The 19,920-nt window shown below is 32.3% G+C and overlaps 3 protein-coding genes across 3 annotated transcripts; 2 read left to right on the forward strand and 1 right to left on the reverse strand.

Moving 5' to 3' along the window:
- Window positions 1-1,806: 1,806 nt before the first annotated feature.
- On the forward strand, window positions 1,807-4,077 carry LOC107939702 (uncharacterized). The gene is made up of 7 exons (XM_016873068.2): window positions 1,807-1,960; window positions 2,130-2,160; window positions 2,265-2,482; window positions 2,630-2,660; window positions 2,802-3,062; window positions 3,196-3,479; window positions 3,627-4,077. Exons 1-7 carry the CDS (start codon window positions 1,940-1,942, stop codon window positions 3,966-3,968), a joined length of 1,188 nt encoding a protein of 395 aa, XP_016728557.2. The 5' UTR covers window positions 1,807-1,939; the 3' UTR covers window positions 3,969-4,077.
- A 3,247-nt stretch (window positions 4,078-7,324) lies between these two features.
- Window positions 7,325-10,927, forward strand: LOC107939699 (ubiquitin carboxyl-terminal hydrolase 3). The gene is made up of 9 exons (XM_016873064.2): window positions 7,325-7,544; window positions 7,835-7,966; window positions 8,098-8,136; window positions 9,083-9,188; window positions 9,531-9,589; window positions 9,694-9,768; window positions 9,890-9,938; window positions 10,092-10,168; window positions 10,590-10,927. The coding sequence occupies exons 1-9, from the start codon at window positions 7,470-7,472 to the stop codon at window positions 10,686-10,688; spliced, it is 711 nt and encodes a 236-aa protein (XP_016728553.1). The 5' UTR covers window positions 7,325-7,469; the 3' UTR covers window positions 10,689-10,927.
- Window positions 10,928-13,187: 2,260 nt separating this feature from the next.
- LOC107939701 (ethylene-responsive transcription factor 2) lies at window positions 13,188-14,356 on the reverse strand. The gene has a single exon (XM_016873067.2). It carries the CDS (start codon window positions 14,150-14,152, stop codon window positions 13,352-13,354), a length of 801 nt encoding a protein of 266 aa, XP_016728556.1. The 5' UTR covers window positions 14,153-14,356; the 3' UTR covers window positions 13,188-13,351.
- Between the last annotated feature and the right edge of the window lie 5,564 nt (window positions 14,357-19,920).

Genomic DNA, 19,920 nt, shown 5'->3' on the forward strand with positions numbered 1-19,920 from the left:
CCTCACAAATTTGGCAGCATAACATTAACAAAATGTCCAAAAATTTTTTCTTCAAAAGACTGATTACACACATGTTTATAAGGCTAGGAAAAGGCTAGCTGAATGGTCACATCTTAAAAGCTGAAATAAAGCTCAAGTCTCTTGGAATTCTTGAACTAAATAACTCCACCATTTAATTCACTTCAATTCAGCTATATAATTGACCTTGAATGCTTGAAAAGTGACTCTTGAAGTGTCCTTTGGTTAGCTGAATAGTCACCAGCTTCTTTGATGGAGAATTGAATGCATGTAGTGATTACTCATGAAGCAAACGGTTATGGAAGATGAAACAAAGATGCTGCCCAATTTAAAGAAGAATAATGCTCTCCTTTAATTGATAAAACAACTTCTTAATGATGTATAAAGCCTCTTTGTAACAGCCCCCTCTTTTGTAGCCGAAATCTCTTGAAAAGTCACCTTATTGAATGCATAACAGCTTTTAAATGTAATGGATGTGAACTGGAAAGTCACCTGCAATTAACACATGCAACCTATACATTTATTCAATTATTAAGCTTAAAACAAATTAATAACTAACTTAAATAAATGAACTAACACTTATGCATCATTTATTTCAATAACTAGTTTAATTAAGAGAAGCATTATTAAATGAACTTTAACTCATGCATCAATAAATATTCCTAGGAACTAGATTAATTAAGAGCAACACTTATTAAATAAAGTTAAACAAAAACACTTATTAATTAAACTAAGATGAGTTGAATAAATGTCCAGCAACTCATTTATTAAACTAAGATGCTTAAATGCATGGTTTAAAATGCAAACTAAATGAACAAATAAGTTACTTAATGCAAGACTTAATTTAATGAAGTTGACTTAAACTAACATGGGAGTCACATAATGCATGACTTTATTAAATGCAGAACACATAATGCATGTCATAATTAAAATATGTATTTAATAAACAAGACATAATTAAAGGCTAAAGTAACTAAAATAAATCAAGTCCATATTCCAACGGTATAAATGAATTTAAAGGTCTCATTTTGCATTTGGGCCCCTCAAGTTTAGGCTAATCTCGATGTCGTCGAGATGTACCGAAACATGATACGACCGAGATCGCATCATGTTTCATCTATCAAGTCAGCACATTCGTAGTTATACCATTATTTATGTTGATGTGACACTACTAGTCAATCTAATGGTGCCATGTAGTAATATCTCAATATATCACGTGATAAACATAAATTGAAAATTGAAAATATATAAATTAATTAAAAAAGTATCTAGATAACGATTTGTTCAGTCTAGATGTGTTTTTGATAATTTTATTTTTTAATATAATATCAAATTTAAGGTTTTTTTAAATATATATAAATATAAAATTATAAAAATATTTAAATATATAAAAGCATTTTATTCCTTCACTAATTTTTATAAAAGCAATATATATTTTTAAAAATATAAATTTATATTTTTATAATTTTTATAATATATATAAAATTTTATAATATACATTTTTATAAATTGATTTGCTTTTATATATTTGTATATATTATAAGCTTTTATATATTTTGATAATTTAAAAATTGATAATTTAATTAAAAATTAAAAATATAAAATTATCAAAAACGCATTTGGAATGAATTTAGAAAACCATTTGTGATGTGAAAAAAAATATACTTATTTAAATTAATTTATATTTTATTTTTTAAAATTTATGTTTATCATATAGATATTAAAAATACTGACACGTCAACACAAATTAAATATTTAAAGGCGCACAAACTGAAAAGCAAAGGCGCCAAGCAAAATCCCGGGAAATTTAAATACTAAAAAGAAAGAAAAGCAAACCCTTCAATAATCCCCAGAAAAAAGTGATGACCCTTTACTTAGGCGTTGCGTCTTCTCCAGAAACACAGAAGGAGAGCGAGTTTCAATGGAGGATCTCAATTCTGAGGTATGGATGAATGTTATCTTCAACCATTCAAAATTGTCCAGTTTTCTGTTTGATTCATAAGAAAATATAGCAAAATAAATGGAATACTGTTCCTGTAGCAACAAATTTCTCTCTTTCTTGCTGTGAAATTCAATTTTCTGATTCTTTAATTATTTATATGTTGCCTTAGATTTCAGGTTTCTCATGCTCCATTCCTTCTGGTTAGTATTTCTTATCCTCAAGTTTCAATTTTGAAAATTTTAAGCTTTAGTTTCACTCAAAGAACGAGAAATAGAAAATAACTCTTTTTTCCCTTTTGGATCAGAACCTCCTGATATAAGGAACTGGTTTTCTTCTTACAAGTATGAATCTTTTGTCTTGGATACATGCGAGAATTTCGGAGGATTTTTTTCAGAAGAAAGGGAAAGCGACAAATATGATTTGGGTGTAGGAAAAAATAATAGAGAAAAAGAAGAAAACTTTGATGGGTCTGCTGCAGAAATTAGAGAAGCTGATGAACATGACAACTTTAACTCTAAGGAGGTAACTTTTTTTTTCATTTAATTTTACATCTGCATTTGGGCAACTGGGATTTTCTTGAATAGTATGTTTATTTTACATTTGAGTTTATAAGTTCACAGTTCCTCATATTTAACAGTCCCCCCCACCCCCCCTTTTTTTTGGGTTCAGGATTCATTACATTCCCTTTCAGTCCTTTCTGGTATGTTTCAGTGTCACTTTTCTTTTTGATATTTTACAGTGCAAAATGTGTTTTGTGGATGAAAATATTTTAGGGAACGGAATTAATACAATGCTTAATTTAAACATATAAAGGAAGTGAAAATTGTTCATGTTCTTTTAGAGCCTCCTGATATCAGAAAATGGTGTTCAAGCTATGTGTACGAGTCTCCTTTGTTGGACACCAATGATGGTTTCAAAAGAGATATTTCTAGTAAAAATGAATGTGGGGAAGATAAACTTGTCAATGAAGAATGCATCAATGATTTTGCGGATTCAGATAAATTTCAACAAAATACCTCTGACAAGATTTGCTCAATTAAAGTGATCAAATGCAGTAGTTCATTGGTAGAAAGGGAGAATGAATCACACCCTCTCTTTTCTGGTCAGTATAAACTTCTAGTATCCTTCAATTTTCAGAAAGTTATTGTTGTTTGGCTTGCTGGAAAAATCTTAGGAAAAGAAAGAACATATGAAATAAGTTATGTGATAATATTTATTTGTGTTTCTTATGTCAGAACCTCTAGATATTGGAAATTGGTTCCCGGACTATGTGTATGAGTCACCTGTATTGGATACAGATGATGAACTTGAAGACAGTGTTTCTGAAAACACAGAACCAAGTCGGGATAAATTTGTTGTTGAAGACAGCAAGAGACAGAAACGAGATAATTTCAAGACAACAACAAAAACAGGTTGTAGAGATGAGGTGGTTGCTGGTAAGAAGATGTTCTCAAATGGATTTGAGGAATGTAATAGCCCCATCAGACATGATGAGCAAGAAAAGAAGTCCACTAGTAAGGTACTTTCACTTTTAGTTCTTTCTCCTTTGGCGAGTCTGATCCCTTGAATTTTGTTAAATAAACATATCAAATGGTTCTAAGACCCTATGAGTGAGATTGTAGAATATAGTTATGGCGCTATTTATCATGTCAAGTTAGTATTACAGGATTTTGGTGAGGTCAAACCAACACATGGAAGCAATGACAAAGAAAATGGTTCCATCACAACAAAGAAGAACAAGTTTATAACAGCAAATGATGAAAATTGTCGGAGAGAAGCAGGAGAGATTGTGTTACAGGGTTCAGGAAAAACAACAGGTGGTGAAAAGGATTATGGGGTGACGAAAAGAAAGGTGTTGGCTGAAACAACCAATGTAAAAGTTGAGCAACAGTGTGAGGCAAAGGCAATGGAGATAATGGGAAAATGGCGTTGTCCTCGGAAAAGCAAGCCACCCCGCGGCCCCCCACTGAAGCAGCTTCGACTTGAACGATGGATTAACAGGGTGTGACCTTATGAAAAAGGCACATTTGCAGAAATCTTGTTCGTTGTCAAGGAAAAAAACGATGCTGTATAATCATTTATTTAGCATTAACAGAATTTTAAGTTGAGTTTTTTCATTATTATTGTTAGGATTTTAACCCGATTAAGTAATGAACAAGAAAATAGCAGAATAAATTGAAAAATTGAACACATAAATTTAATGTGGAAAAACCCCTCTAAAAAGAATAAAAAACCACGGACAAAGATAATTTTACTATAATGGCAAAAGAACGAAGAGTACAAAAGATGGAGATAAAAATTAAACCCCGAAAACCCGAAAACAAAGAATCCACAAAATGTAAACACAAAATTTTCTAAATGTGTTATGAGTTTTAATCTCTAATGGGTGTATTTTCTAAGGTGGTAAAAGAGTCTATTTATAGGCTAAATTCATAGATCAAATAATAATAAAATAATCTAAATTAATCAGTGTTTGATTGAAACAAGTAAACAGAGTTTAACTGAAAGACTATTTTTCAAATTTGATTGAAAATAGGAGTTATATTTAACAAATCTCCACATTGACTCATATTTTCACAACGCCATCTTTGCCAAAGCCCGCCACAAGCCTATCTTGAACTATGTAGGGAATTAATTAAGTCGAATTTATACTTAAAAACTGGAAGACTTCTAGCCTTCGACTTGTACACTGCCAAATCAAAACTAACCCGGGTCTGATTTTCACGAATACAGTGCCCTAACTTTTCAAAACCTGCATCTAAAAGAGAACCTCTTTTCAACGAAACAGTCATACCTTTTTCCCTCCTATGACCAAGTTGCCTCCGCTCCAAACAAGTTGACTTCAACTCCGTAACGGACGAGCGACATCCGATTTCACCAGTCACTATATAACCTTCTAGAATATAAAGATTGCCGGTTCTTTTACTTTTTAACAAAATGAGAGCTCCACGAGATACTTTAATACCGCTCGACTCGATGTTGATTTTGCATCCTTTCAAGTCTAAAATACTTAAGGAGATGAGATTCTTTCGTAAATCAGGTACATATCTGACATCTGAGAGTGTCCTAATCGTCCCATCGTGCATCTTAATTTTAATAGTACCAATACCAATTACCTTACTAGATGAATCGTTTCTCATGCGCACAACTCCACCTTCAATCGAATTGTATGTGGAGAACCATTCTCTATTGGGACACATGTGGAAAGAACATCCTGAATCTAGGATTCACTCGGACGTGAGCTTGGTGTTATCACTTGTTGACACTAACAAGAAATCATCCCCATTTTCATCGGCCAAATTAGCACCAGCTACATCTTCCTCGTTACTCTCAGCAGTTTTTTTATTTCGCAGTTTATAACAATCTACTTTGACGTGACCTAACTTTTTACAATAGCGACACCTTTTATCTCGTTTCTTTGATGCTACCAAAACGGAAGCTTGCCTATCTGTCTTGTTATCCAAATGAAGCTCATTGTCGAGTATGTCTCTACTCAACAAATGACCATTCACATCTTCGAACGAGAGTTTGTCTTTGCCATAAATCAGGGTCTCCTTGAAAGACTTCTATGAAGGGGTAAATAACACAATAATAGCATAGCCTGATCTTCATCGTCAATATGAACCTCAACATTCTTTAAATCATTTAAAAGAGTAATGAATTGACTGATGTGATCTCTAAGAAGCTCACCTTCATTCATGCGAAACGTAAATAGATGTTATTTCAACACTAAACGTTTAGCTAGAGACTTAGTCGCATAAAGAGTTTCTAACCTTTTCCACAAGGCAGATGAGGTCTTCTCCATCAATACCTCTTGCAATATTGTATTCGTGTGGCACAACTGGATTGCAGATAAAGCCTTTTCATCAAGCTCTTCCCATTCTGTTTTATTTAGATTCTCAGGCTTTTTCCCGATAACAAACTTTTTCAAGCCTAATTAACTAGAATTGCCATAATCCGAACTTGCCACATATTGAAATTTGTCTCACCATCGAATTCTCAATTTCAAACCTTGTTGTTGCCATCTCTGAACGGGCTGATCTATGAAAATTGAACTAGCTCTGATACCACTTGTTAGGCTTTTAACTCGATTAAGTAACGAACAAGAAAATAGCATAATAAATTGAGAAATTGAACACATAAATTTAACGTGGAAAAACCCCTCCAAAGAGGATAAAAAACCACGGGCAAAGATAATTTTACTATAATGGCAAAAGAACGAAGAGTACAAAAGATGGAGATAAAAACTAAACCCCGAAAACCCGAAAACAAAGAACCCACAAAACGTAAACACAAAATTCTCTAAATGTGTTATGAGTTCTAATCTCTAATGGGTGTATTTTCTAAGGTTGTAAAAGAGCCTATTTATAGGCTAAATTCATAGATCAAATAATAATAAAATAATCTAAACTAATAGTGTTTGATGGAAACAAGTAAATAGAGTTTAACTGAAAAACTATTTTTCAAATTTGACTGAAAATAGGAGTTATATTTAACAATTATTATTATTATTTTGCTTATTATTTCAGTGGGATAAGGAAAAGAAAAGTGAGCAACTACTGTTTGGAGTTGCTAGAAGATGGGGCAATGAAGAGACCAAGTCCTTTATGTTTTCATCCAGTCAAGTACAAGAGGACTGTTTTCTATGTATTTGTATTTGCCACTTCCTATTACTGTATATAGCGGTGCTTCAGTTTTACAGCGTGAGGTGAAAGCAAATTTTATGTTTTCTATTGGGTTTAATTCAAAGTTACATCCCTTTACTTTAATTTGTTATAAAGTTAATCACAATGCTTTACAAGAAGTTAATACGATCAGATAGCATGCTTAAAGCTTTTTGATTTGAGTTATTTCGAGTCAATGAGATTTTAGCATAGCAAACGCGGAGGTTTTGAATCTTGAGTATTCAAATTTGATGTGCAATCACATTTATGGGTCTTTAAATCCCACCATATGTTGTTAATATGTGTTGGTTTTAATTTAGTTAATCAATTCTAGTCTAGATTATTTCAATTCTTAGTGTGTTTGTACTGAAATAGATTGATTTTGCACTTTATAATTGTTTGAACATATACTTGTATTTATTCTTCAAATTAATTTTGTAAACTAAAAAAAATCAATAATTCAACTATTTACATCCAAGGTTTTAGCAAAAATTAACGATATAAATTTATGTATTTAGCAAAAACTAGATTGGCTTTTCATTTTTCATAAGGTAGAATGAACAAATTCTGATAAATTAAAGTAGGGGGACTGTTTCTCATTTTTTGAAAAGTCAAGGCTGAAATTCATAATTAGACAATTTTCATTGTGACTAAAATGAACGAGGTAGCCGGAAAGCCCAAAACCTATATATAAAAAGCAAAGAGAAAAGTAGAGCAGAGAAGAATAGAAACCGACTCAACTTACACTGACTCTTCGATCTCACCTCCAGTCTCAAACCCTTTCTTAAATTAAAAGAAAAGAATCACATTAAAAAAAAAAAAGCCTGCTGAAAACCACTAAAAGAATGGCAACTCCAGACGAAAGTCCTGCAGCTAAGAGATGGCTTCCTCTCGAAGCTAACCCCGATGTCATGAACCAGGTTCTTTTTCATTTTTCATTTTTTTCTATAATGTTTGGTTCCGAGAAATGATCGGGAAATAAGATAAACAAAACATTAAAAAACGGTTTTCATGGATTTTTTCAGTTCTAGATTTGCGGCAATCAAATAGTGAGTTAGGGTTTCGGTTTTTTTTTTAAAAAAAATTTGTTTCTTGTAGTCTCTCTAAATTATAGAGAAAATTTTTAAAGGATCGGATTGTTATGAGTCTGTGCGGATAGTTTTATTTTTGTTTAAATTCGTTTGAAAATTATAATATTGAATTTCTGCAGTTTCTTTGGGGTCTGGGTCTTCCAGAGAGTGAGGCAGAGTGCTGCGATGTTTATGGCTTGGATGATGAACTCCTATCAATGGTTCCACAGCCTGTTCTTGCTGTGCTTTTTCTTTATCCAATAACTTCTCAGGTGATTTCATCTGAAATTAATTGTTTCTTTCCAGCTTTAGTTGGCGGCCCATTTCTTCTTAGTTTAGTTTTACTTTTACACTTAATTACAATACGTTGTTTTTGTCTGTTTCTACGGTTCAATGTTTTCAGACTGAAGAAGAGAGATTGCAGCAAGATAATGAGAAAAGAGTAAGTACAATGCTGTTTTTTTTATAATCTAATATCCTGTTGTAGCTCTTTGGGTGTTCTTAGTTTAGTGCATAAGTGGAAGATGAAATGAAGAGAGTGGAAAAGTAGAAGGAAAATAAATTGAGCGTGTTTGGTAGAAAAGAAAAATGCGAGGGAAGAAAATAGGAAACATACCTTTTTTCATCATAATGTATAAAAAATAAGTTATACCAAATTGGAACAATAAGAGGAGAGAAGATGAGAGAGATGTAAATTAAGCATTCGCATTTGTAACATTATACCTTTTTTTTATTTTTTTATTTTTCATTTTATTCTTTGCATTTTCAACTTTACCAAATAATGAAGGAAAAAAATTCTATCTTTCCTACCAAGTACACTAATGGAAAGAAAAAATATATTTTCCTCTCTTTCTACTTCTCTCCCCCTTTAATTTTTCACCTTTCTAGTTTTCTTTCCATCTTACTACGTAAAGCCTTTGTGTTTTATATCAAATTGTTGTCAAGATGGGTTGGAATCAGAAATATTTGGAGCATAAAATAATTGTAATTAAATTGTGTGAACCTGTAGTTCTTCCTTACAATTGCTAGATATTATGACCCCTTGGTATAAAAGATCACTTAAGTACAATAGATACTCCTTGCTGATCACACGGTTCTATATTTTGTGTGGATAGCATTTGCAATTGTAAATTACTTGATGGGTGAGACTAACTACACCCTTGGATGATGGACCTCATTGAAAAGTATAATGGTCAAGGAGCCAAAGTCAAAAAGAGAAATAGAAAAGCTTTTTTAAAAAAATGCAAAATTTTAAGCTCAAAATTCCATTCCCTCTTTTGACTTCTCTAAATATAAAAGAACAGGTGTTGTACATAAAATTTCTGTCATGTTTCAGAACTATGCATGATCCAATTAGATTTTTTTTCTGCCTTTTGTTTTGGCTGTAGGATGTTAGCAGTAAGGTTTATTTCATGAAACAAACTGTGGGAAATGCTTGTGGAACGATTGGGCTTCTTCACAGTGTTGGAAATATTACTTCAGAAATCAAGCTACGTAAGTTGGGTCTAATATTCACCATCTACAATGCTCATTTTAAGATGTTCACAAGCATGCTTAGTGATGTTTGATAATTTTTACACTTGCATGCGGTCATCTTACTGAAATCACTGTTGGATGATAATCAAGACATCATCTGTCCATCATCTATGAGCAGGCTTTTTGATTTATCACTTTTTTCTTCTTAAAATGAGGAATTGTATTTCATTGTGATCTTATACAAAGTTTGCAGTTTTAGCATCAATGCTTCCTTTGATCGCTGAACTTAAGGGTATCAGGTAGTTATTAGTCTATTTGTAGAATACATGGAATAACTATTTTTTGCCTTGTCTTTTTCAGAAGAGGGATCCTTTTTAGATAGGTTTTTTAAATCTACTGCAATCATGGATCCATTGGAGGTTCTACTTCTCTCTTCCTCTCTGCATGCACAGTGTATCTGCTTTTGCCTGCATGTTTTTGTGATTTCCGATTGCTGAATTCAAATTGTTCTATGCATCTACAGCGTGCTGCATTTCTTGAGAAAGATGGAGAGATGGAAGTTGCTCACACTGTGGCAGCTACAGCTGGTGATACGGAGGTAAATTTATAACAAGTCATATCTTTTTATACTCGACTTATTCAGTGTAAAATTACAAGTTGTGAAGTTTGGCTAGATACAAATCTGTACAAAATGGCAATCTTACTATCTTTTTTGACAGGCTTCTGAGAATGTGGATACTCACTTTATCTGCTTTACATGTGTTGATGGTACATACCCCCCTCTCATTTCTAATATATAGAACCAAATATAAAGAGAAACGACAATTCCTATTGCTTGATCAGAGTTTCTTTTGGAATATCTTAAATGTGGTTGTATTTGGTGCCTTGATCTTATCATTATTTTTTGTCTCATCAATGTAGGGCAGCTTTATGAACTTGATGGAAGGAAGTCAGGACCAATATCCCATGGTGCATCCTCACGAGGTACCTTGTTGCAGGTTCGTGTTGGTATTAAAAATTAAATCTACCCTTAAAATTTTCACAAAAGAATTTTACGGGACATTGAATTTTTAAGAAAAGAAAGTAGTTTGCTGTTTGCATTGAGGTTTGTTTTCCCCTTATATTTTTGTATTTGACTGTCGTGCATCGAATAAACTTAAATGTGCAAGAAGCTAGCTCATCTTTATCTCGTTCCACTTTTGGACTAAAGGGAGTTCCAATTGGTAGATAAGGTTTTAGTTTGAAGCTTCAACTTCAGCTTATACATTTCACCTCAAAACTCCCTCCACTGTGAATTTGCCAGTGTCTATCTTTTGTGTTTGTTTGTGCATAATCTGAGTTGCTCAAAGTGTTTTGGTATTACAAGAGTGTTTAAGTGTTATGAATAGACCCAACTGGTATGCTTTTATTTTTCAACAGGATGCAGCCGAAGTGATCAAGGGAATGATCCAGAAAAATCCAGAGTCATTCAATTTCAATGTCATTGCACTTACTAAGAAGGTGGCAGGTGCAGTGTAATTGGCAAGTGTTGTCCTCAATTTCTTTCAAATTCTGTCACCTTGACATAGCAAACAATCGTAATGTGGATGTGCTTTACTTTAGGACAATTGTGCTTGTATGAGACTCATGTGGTTGTATAAGTCGGTTTCACTACCGTTGGCATGATTTGGTCATTCAAAATTTTTATCTCCAGTGTTTGCATCCTTATATACACCAAAAGTAATAATTTGAGAATATAATCGAATTTGGTTCCTTCATCAACTAAACTTCAATAGTGTGTGAATTTTTTTAGGTAATCATTGAATTTGGTATGTGTTTTTGAATAAAGTCTAATTGGAGCACTCTATTATTATTTTTTTTTATGATGGTGAGAATTGAAGTAATTATTATTTGTAATTTGTAACTCTTAGCGTGTTATTCATTTATTTAAGTTTAAAATGTTATTTATATACATTTTTAATTTTATAATTTATATTTTATTTTTTAAAATATAATTATATCTTATTATACTAAAATAGTTAATTCATTTTATTAATATCTTTTTTAGAATTGATTTTTAGTTTTTTTGCAATTTGAGGGAGAAATATAAGTTTTATAGTAAAAGCATGAGTTATGGAGAAAAAAATCAAGAAAGAACTTAATAGAGGCGGGGGATTAAAAGGAGTACAAAAGAACATTGAAATAACGGTGATGGTGAAAATGAAAATAAAATAATATTTTGAAGTAAAAGTTGTGATTAAAGTATATATTTTGCTGAATTTAAAAATTCTTTATTTTTGGTGTTGAAAATGAAATTTTAGAAAAGTTGGATGAATGTGCTATTTCTTGTAGATGGCAATATTTTCAAAACCTGCGGATGGTCGAATGGTTGTGGTTGGAATTCAATAATAAAATATCAATTACTTATAAATTCCGCAAGTCCATTATGAAAGTATTTTTCGGCCAGACCGTTATTTGTAAGCCCACTTTAAGAGCTATTGATTAAATATTAGAGTTGGAACTAGAATGCTAGCCTTGCCCTTTCTCTCCTTTGATTTTGTTTCTTTATTCATTATTTCTTCAATCTTCTTCTACTTTTATTCTTAAATTAATCCTCATCTTCTACATTTCTTTCACAACTCCCTTCCCAACTTACTCATCTCTTCCTCTTTCCATCCCTTTTTCCATTTATCTTTTCATTACAAATTATTTTTTTATTAATTTCTTTTTCTCAAATATTTAATTTTGTTTCCAAATCTTTTTAAACCTCAAATTATTCTTTTTCTTTACTATACATTAGAACTAAATCTAGTTTCGATATGAATTAATTTCAAACAGTTATATTAAACTAAAGAAATAATGTCATCCTTATCAGAAATCTGTACGGAATTCAAATAAAATCAAATTAAGCTATGAATCTCTACTATAAAAGGAAGATTAAGAAGCTAAAAAAGGCATTTAAGTTATGTTCAATTTCTCTTAAACAAATCTAATTTTATACTCTGATACCAATAATAGGATGAAAGGATGAAGGAAAAATTCCAGAATGAAATTATTAATAAAAGGATTAAAGATTACAAAAGAGAGAACTTTTTTTTTTTTTTTGGTTTAAAAGTAACTGAATATAGCTCAAATGCCTTTTTTTCATGTGTTAATGCTTATAATATAACTTTTATAGTTTGTATAAAAATAATTTTTAAAAATTAGATTTAAGTGTAATTATCTGCATAATTAATAATTACTCAAACAATAATTACCTAACATGCTACCTTTATGACTCAAATCTAATTGTAGGAGACATTCCAAACACAATACAATCCATCAAATTATGATATTTGTAATTACTACTTAATATAGTTGCAGTGGAGTTATGCAAGGAAGAAAGCTTTTTAGGATTAAACAAATGCTTCAACATTTAAATGTTTATTTTAGCTTTGATCAAATTTCATCTAAATTAAATCCCATGTAGGAGTATTCCTTTCCCATAAGCAAGCTGTTGACGTCAAAAAGTTATTTTATGAAATCCAAATGAATTATGTAGTTGTAGAAAATCAATAGAAAACAACAACCAATCAAATTCCCACCCACCTATACTCTCAAACATATCTCCTTTCCAAACTCAATGTGAAAACATTTTTCTCATTGTGAACAAAGAATCCTGGTGGTTAGAAGTCGGAAGAAAAGTCTGAAAAGTCAAACAGTTTGAATGTATAAGGTCAAAAAAGCAATTAGTGTTTGGATAGAGGATAAAGCTATTCCATCTTTGCCCAAAAGTCAACTGTCCTTTTCTAACCGCGCAACGTTCGTGTACGTGCGTCCTTGTTCCTTCAGCTTGACGCCATATGTTCTAGAATATTGGTAAAATAAACACATGTTAGAAAGAAGAGCAGCTACCTTTTATTATAGGCCTAACGCCAAGCTGGTCTGGATTTGTCATCTTCAAATGGCTGAGATACCAACGCCTACATCTACATTTTGATTGTATGCTTCTTCCTACATCAAAACTAGGTTTTTACAGTATCTTGCTGCATTGGAATGTCCATTTTCAACCATATTGCTTACATCATTTTTTATTAAAGAATAAAATTTTCTCATTTAGCGAAACAACCATGAAATAATATCAATTTCTTTGTATGCACAAAGCCAACACAAGTTTACAAATATTTCAGACCCTCATTTTCCCTGCTTCTTTCATTAATCCATTAGCTGATTAATAGTTGATTGCTGTTAGTACGTGATCCAATTTCATACTCAACTGCAGCTGCTGAACTCATATCTAACCAGGCTTCACCCACAACCGGAGCTGAGGGAGCCACCTTTCTCCTCCTTTTCGGTAACCCCTGCTCTGAGCCGGATGATGAAAAATTGGACGGCTCGGGTGATGCTCTCTTTGACGTTACCCTCACTGGGTCAGGCTCCCCGGAATTCACCCTCAATGGGAAATTCAACAAAGCCTTGGACCCGCGCATCCTATAAGCTGCTTTATCATAAGCCAAAGCCGCATCCTCAGCTGTTTCAAAAGTACCTAACCAAACCCGAGCCCCATTTTTAGCCGGGTCCCTTATCTCAGCTGCGAACTTCCCCCACGGCCTTTGCCTAACTCCTCTGTAATGCCTCGCTTTGGTCGGAACCACCGCGGGAACAACCGTATTCGCAGCTGGAGCCTCAACTAAAATCTCCTGCGGCTCCGGTTTAATCGGCGTATATTTGATAGAAGAGTTATCGGAGGGCGCCCAGCCTACGGTTAAAGCATCTCGGAGGAACTCAAAAACGAGCATATCTTCAGAATCGTTTTCTTTAAGAGGAAGGTCACCCCAGGTTTCAGCCAAACATGGGTACAAGCGGTTGAAGCTTGAGCTTCTGCAAAACACGGGGGGAGCCGTGGTAGTGGTACAATCAACGGAAGCATCGAATCGGAAGTCTGATGACTCCCCGAGTAAGTGTCGCCGAATTGAGTCCAACATTGCTAAATCGGTCTCGTTGCTACTCGGATGCATCTCCATAACGAAACCTGTTAAATCTTGAGTAATTGATTGAGGAATTTGGGGTTGGTTTTGTTTTGTTTTTTTTTAGGAAAAAAATGAATGAATTAAAGAATAAAAGAGAAGAAATGTGAGAAGTTAGGAGTCTGAATCTTTGTTTGGCAAATGGGAAGTGGGTTTATATAGGGAAATCAGATGCATGAATTTGGGTTGGCGGATTTTTCCATTCAAGATTTTTGTTATTTTTATTTTTATTATAATAATAGTGGGGTTTTATTTATTATTTTTCAACTTTTTATTAATACCTTTACGAAACCAGTTTTTAGACATGTGATAAATAAATTTGAATTGGGTTAATGCCAAGTTTCATCCTTGAATTTTAATGTAATATTTATACAAAAAAACATATAATTTGCTCAACTTTTTTGTGCAGATATGGGTGTCCTCCTTCATTTTATAGTCTCAGACTAACCCTATTTAAACTGAGATAATATTTAAGCAAAGCTTTCTCAACAGTCTATTACTATTTCTTAACGCGTTGGTGTAATTTGATAATTGTACTGTGTCTTCATTTTACAATTCACCACCATAATAACATTTAGCTGATTTGGCCAAAACAAGAAAAAACCTTTGCTATTTTTTTTTGTTGCTTGCAAAGTATACATTCCTGGATCCAAATCTGTTAATTTTCTTGACATTTCATGAGTGGCGAATCTTGGGATTAAGTTTTGGGAGCTTAGTAAAATTTTAAAAATTTGTAGGAGTTTAATGAGATTTTTTTTTAAAAAAATTAGGGTCTAATTAAAATTTTTGTGAGATTAATAAAAAATTTCAAAAATTTTAAGAGAGCTTAATTAAATTCTTTAAAAAATTAAAAGGTATGTATAATAAGCATTTTCAAAAATTTTGAGGGGCCTAATTAAAATTTTCTAAAAGAGTTAAAGGAAAAAATGAAAATTTCTAAAAAAATTGGGGACTTAATTAAATTTATTAAAAAATTTAAGGAAAAAATAAAAAAAAATAAAATTTTTGGGGACCGAGATCCGCTAGACCCCAAAAGATCCGCTTCTTCATGTCACGCTAAATACTTGTTGATCAATGTATACGCCATGCAATTCAGAAGTTAAAAGTACCAAGTTTGGTTTTAGGAATTGGATAGATAGATTAGAATTGAAAAGAAATTAGTCGAACCAGTTTCTTTTTATTTTTTAATGAAATTTTAATTCAACTGAATGTATAGACGGATTTGATTACGAAAACAGTTATATATTTGTTGTTTTTTTCTTTTGATTTTTTCTCTATATCCATTTTACTATACATATATTTTCTTTATTAGAAGCACCACATTACGTGTTACGTTATCCCTGACAATTTATTGGCTTTACTTTCAGAAATTGCAGACGTCAAACAGTTGACAAAAGTAAAATTTTGGTTTCTCCTTTTGCAGGCCTTATTGCCCACTTGTTCTTCTAGTTGTTCGGCTAATATTCGCCACGTTTATATACAAATTCTTTAATTACTAAACAAGATTGACGATTGGATAATATTAAGTCTTGCAGCAAGTCAATATTTCAATTTGAACTACTCTTTTTTTTCCTACGAGGTTGGGGTTTATATTTTGAAATGCTGTTTAATGTTGAAGTCAAAAGAGAGGCAACCATCAGATGTATGGATATGTCTTAGAGTTAGACATATATGAACACTTATATCTTAGCTTTTTGTTATCTCATGATTGGTTGAATTGGATATGTTTTGTTAATCTTGTCAACAAATATTATCACTTTCATATTTTTGGGCTTAAAGTTTGTTTCTTACACTCTCTCTCTTAACTCCCTTTTCTCCATTAATTAATTTAAGTTAACATATCATTTATGCCACGTTTGATAAAGTGTATTTTTTTCATTATATTTTAATATATGAATTAACAATAGACTAATTTTAATTGGTAATTTTTAATCACTTATATGATGTCATATTCTAAAAATCGAGTTAGAAGAAATTAGATTAATGACATTTAAAACATTCACGTTTTGATTTTTGAGTTAAGATTGTGAAATTATGTTAAGTATATTAATTTGGTTCAGTGGATAGATGTTGTACTTGTGTGTGTGAGGTTTTGGGTTTGAATCTTTCTTTTAAATTTTTGTTATTTTTGTCTTAACCTCTACCATTGATCTTCTGACATAAATATTATTTTCGTTCAATTAATGATAAGAATGAATATGTTGACTTAGTGGTAAGACTTTAACTTAATTTTTAATCTTGTATTTAAATCCATGCAAAGTAGAAATATTTTTATTCACATGCGCTGTAGATGAGTTTGAGTTAATGTCAAACTCTAAATAATCTAATTAGTTATAAAAAAAATTTGAGTAATGGGATATTGTTGTTTCTTTAAAAAAAATTAAGTAGTTTTCCCCAAAATTCTCAAACTCCCTCTCACGTTACTACCCATTTCTACCATTATTATTATTATTATTATTATTATTTTAGTTTATTTGAAAAAAAAATAAATAGGAAGTTATCCCCAAATTATTATTTTTGCTTGTCGTCCCACTCCCCCACTCTTTCTATTGTTGTGATTGCTACCCGTGATGCTTTTGCTTTAGTAAGCAACAGTCAGATGTTCAGCAGCTACGTGCCCACAAAGGACGCTCGACTGTAATGTGTTCAAAAGGAGATGCTGCATCAGTGTGTCCCGGAGGCGGTTGTTGAGTAATTGGAGTTCCTCAAGTTGAGAACTGTCTTCAACCTGTGGTTAATATAAATCCTTTTCAATTACTTGCATATCATCTTACTGTGTTAGGGGATTCAATGTTGACCAGCCTTGAAATCTTGCAAAAAGCGTAACCACGCAGTGAAGAATGCCTACTGATGAACTTCAATCACGCACCTCTATAAATTATTGGTGTATGACACAGAACACATTCTTTTGCCTCTTATTTTTTTTTTCAAATTATTTGCAAGATGAATTTAATTAGATATTTCTCAATTTAAAGTAATGATGGTTTTATCATTTATAGTTTCAATGCCTGGAAAGACACTAGTATTAAAATTTGGGACTATATGACATAAAGTTTGATGAAATGGTTCAACCAGAAATACAACCATTTTATTAATTCTTGTCCTTTTCTTGAGATCAATCTTGTTGAATAAAGTCAATGATAAAAGTGGATTACTTGAGATCAGTAATTATCTCAAACTCAGCTTGCTAGTGTTCCGAGGAGAGAATCGGAATAATAATATTTGAATCTATCGCATCTAGATGTTTGAGGGGAGTTTTGGTTACCATTCAAGTGTCGGCAGTTGGAAAAGAGTTTCGGTGAAGTTTTGGTGACGACTAATTTTCTAGTGAATTAAGAACTATAGGGTCTATTCCTTCGTTGGAGGTTTGGAATTGCTACTATAATCTTTGGCGTCGAAAAATGATCAGGTGTATGACCTAATCTCGTAAAAAACAACGAATGACGTGATGTCAAAAATCTATTATCGACGTCACACGACTATGTGCCAAGTTATATGATAGATCGTGTGGGGGCTATTTGGGTTATCTGGGCCCCATAGACACGTGTTAGGTTATGTGGACCACATGGACTGGGTCAATTGGGCCATGTGGGCCGCATGAGCGTGTGGATCCATTTTCTAAAAATTTACTATAAGCTTGTTTATGATGTGCGTTTCATAACTGGATTTTTCATAGGGTCCATACTACTTAATTAAGACTTAAAAACAAGGTATTTGTTAACATGCTTCTGTAAGTGATATGTTAAGGTATGTGAATTATATAAGTAAGGTATGTGTTCTGTCAATTCGGAGGACATGTTTCAGTTTTGCTAAGTTGTGCATGAGCATATGATGTTTGAATATATTACTGATGATCGTTTTATGATTCACTAAACTAGACTACGATCATGACAAAGGCAAGCGCACCTATCGAAGGGTAGTATAGCTATGGTGAGTCCAGAATATCGTATCCACAAGGACTAAAAGTACTAGTATTAACTATCTTTCTATTATCTAGCCTAAAATAAAAAGGATTTGTTTTAATCTAAAATTAACTAAACTAATTAACTAATGAACGCGACAGAGAGTGAAGGAAATAAACGAATAAACCAATAATGAGGACAATACCCAAGGAAGAATCCACCTAGACTTCACTTATTATTCTAACTCTGAATTAAACGATTTATTCACTTGTCTTGATCCGTAGGAATCCCTAAATTATGTTAATATCTCTTTCGAGACAAAGAACAACTGACTCTAGGTTGATTAATTGAAATCTCTTTCTAATTAAAACCCCTGTTGTCGAATTACTCGATTTATGGATTCCCCTATTAGATTTGACTCTAATCCGGCAGATTTATGTCGTCCTATTTCTAGGATTGCATGCAACTCTGCTTAATTATGCTGGATCTTCTCTTAAACAGAGACATTTGCTCCACTAAATAAGCACATCAAACTTGGATTAATATCCTGAAAATATTAAAGCAATGATTAAGAACACATAATTAAGAATAAGAACAAATATTTATCACGTAATTCAGATAATTAAAATAATAAGATCTATCGTAGGTTTCATCCTCCCTAGGTATTTTGGGAGTTTAGTTCATACTAATGGGGGAAAACATCTCAAAAATAGAAAAACCACAAAACATAAAGAAAACCAAAAAACTTTGGAAGAAATTGAAGGGAGATCTTCAGTCTTGAAGGAGATCATGCTTCTGAGATGACTCTGACGACGTCTCTTCGAGTATTTTCTGTTATCTACTCTGTGTGTCCCCTTAGGTCTTTTTCTAGTATGTATTTATAGACTTTTGAATGCTCAGAAACCCTAAAAATTGGCTTTTTTGCGTGTTTGGGAAACAGGGAGTAATATGAACACAAACTGGCACATGGGCGTGTGGCCTACCCGTGTGGATCCTGAAAACTCTGATTTTAGCCCATTTTTCGCTCCTTTTGCTCCCAAATGCTCTCCTAAGTATAGAAACATGAATTTAAGGGATTAGGAGCATCAAATTCACTGATTTACATCATTAATCATTCATAAAAACACATTAAGAATGAGATTAAAATATGTTACATTTATGGTTTATCAAATATCCCCACACTTAAGCATTTGCTTGTCCTCAAGCAAAATCCTCAACTCAAAATTAAAATTAATTCTTCTCAACTTATAATTCTCATCAATAATGTTTCGAAATAATTCACAAATAATCATGCATTGAAAATTCAACTAAAAGAGCCCTAAAGATTCAAACAATCCAAGTCACACATTTTCTAAAGACATGAAAACATAGGTATCTCCCCTTATTTAAGTACTTACCTTTAATTCAAAATCAACAAGATTTTACATCTTCACTAAAGATTCACTCAAATCACTCAAAGTGTTTAAGGTTAAAAAATTAAGCACTCAAAAGTCAATTATGAAAAGTCATTACCATAGGCTTGCATGAAAATCAAATCTCCACCACTATAAAATGACATGATACTCAAATCAAAAGGTCTTTAAAGGGTTGTAACGGGGCTTGGGTTAAAAGTGTGGATAAAGGCTGAAAAAGAAGGTTAGAATCGAGATCGAATTGATAAATTACCTAACTAGAAAAATAAAATAGTACTGAATAATTACATCAATCAAAATTATTAAAGAATAACACGAGCTTCTCCTCAGAATATGAAATTAACTACTTAAGCTCAAAAACATAGAACTAGTAATAATTCAACATAAATGTATATATATATTTTCACTTTCTTTTCACCTTTTTTTTAGCACAATAGATAATAAGAGAAAT

This window comes from Gossypium hirsutum, chromosome A08, assembly GCF_007990345.1.
Source record: "Gossypium hirsutum isolate 1008001.06 chromosome A08, Gossypium_hirsutum_v2.1, whole genome shotgun sequence".
NCBI classification, from domain to species: domain Eukaryota; kingdom Viridiplantae; phylum Streptophyta; class Magnoliopsida; order Malvales; family Malvaceae; genus Gossypium; species Gossypium hirsutum.

Coding starts and splice junctions, on each gene's coding strand:
- LOC107939702 (XM_016873068.2), top strand. CDS start 1,940: ATGGAGGATCTCAATTCTGAG. Junction 3,063..3,195: donor ATCACACCCTCTCTTTTCTG/GTCAGTATAAAC, acceptor TTCTTATGTCAG/AACCTCTAGATATTGGAAAT. Junction 3,480..3,626: donor AAAAGAAGTCCACTAGTAAG/GTACTTTCACTT, acceptor TTAGTATTACAG/GATTTTGGTGAGGTCAAACC.
- LOC107939699 (XM_016873064.2), top strand. CDS start 7,470: ATGGCAACTCCAGACGAAAGTCCTGCAGCTAAGAGATGGCTTCCTCTC. Junction 9,189..9,530: donor TACTTCAGAAATCAAGCTAC/GTAAGTTGGGTC, acceptor TGTCTTTTTCAG/AAGAGGGATCCTTTTTAGAT. Junction 10,169..10,589: donor CACGAGGTACCTTGTTGCAG/GTTCGTGTTGGT, acceptor ATTTTTCAACAG/GATGCAGCCGAAGTGATCAA.
- LOC107939701 (XM_016873067.2), bottom strand. CDS start 14,152: ATGGAGATGCATCCGAGTAGCAACGAGACCGATTTAGCAATGTTGGAC.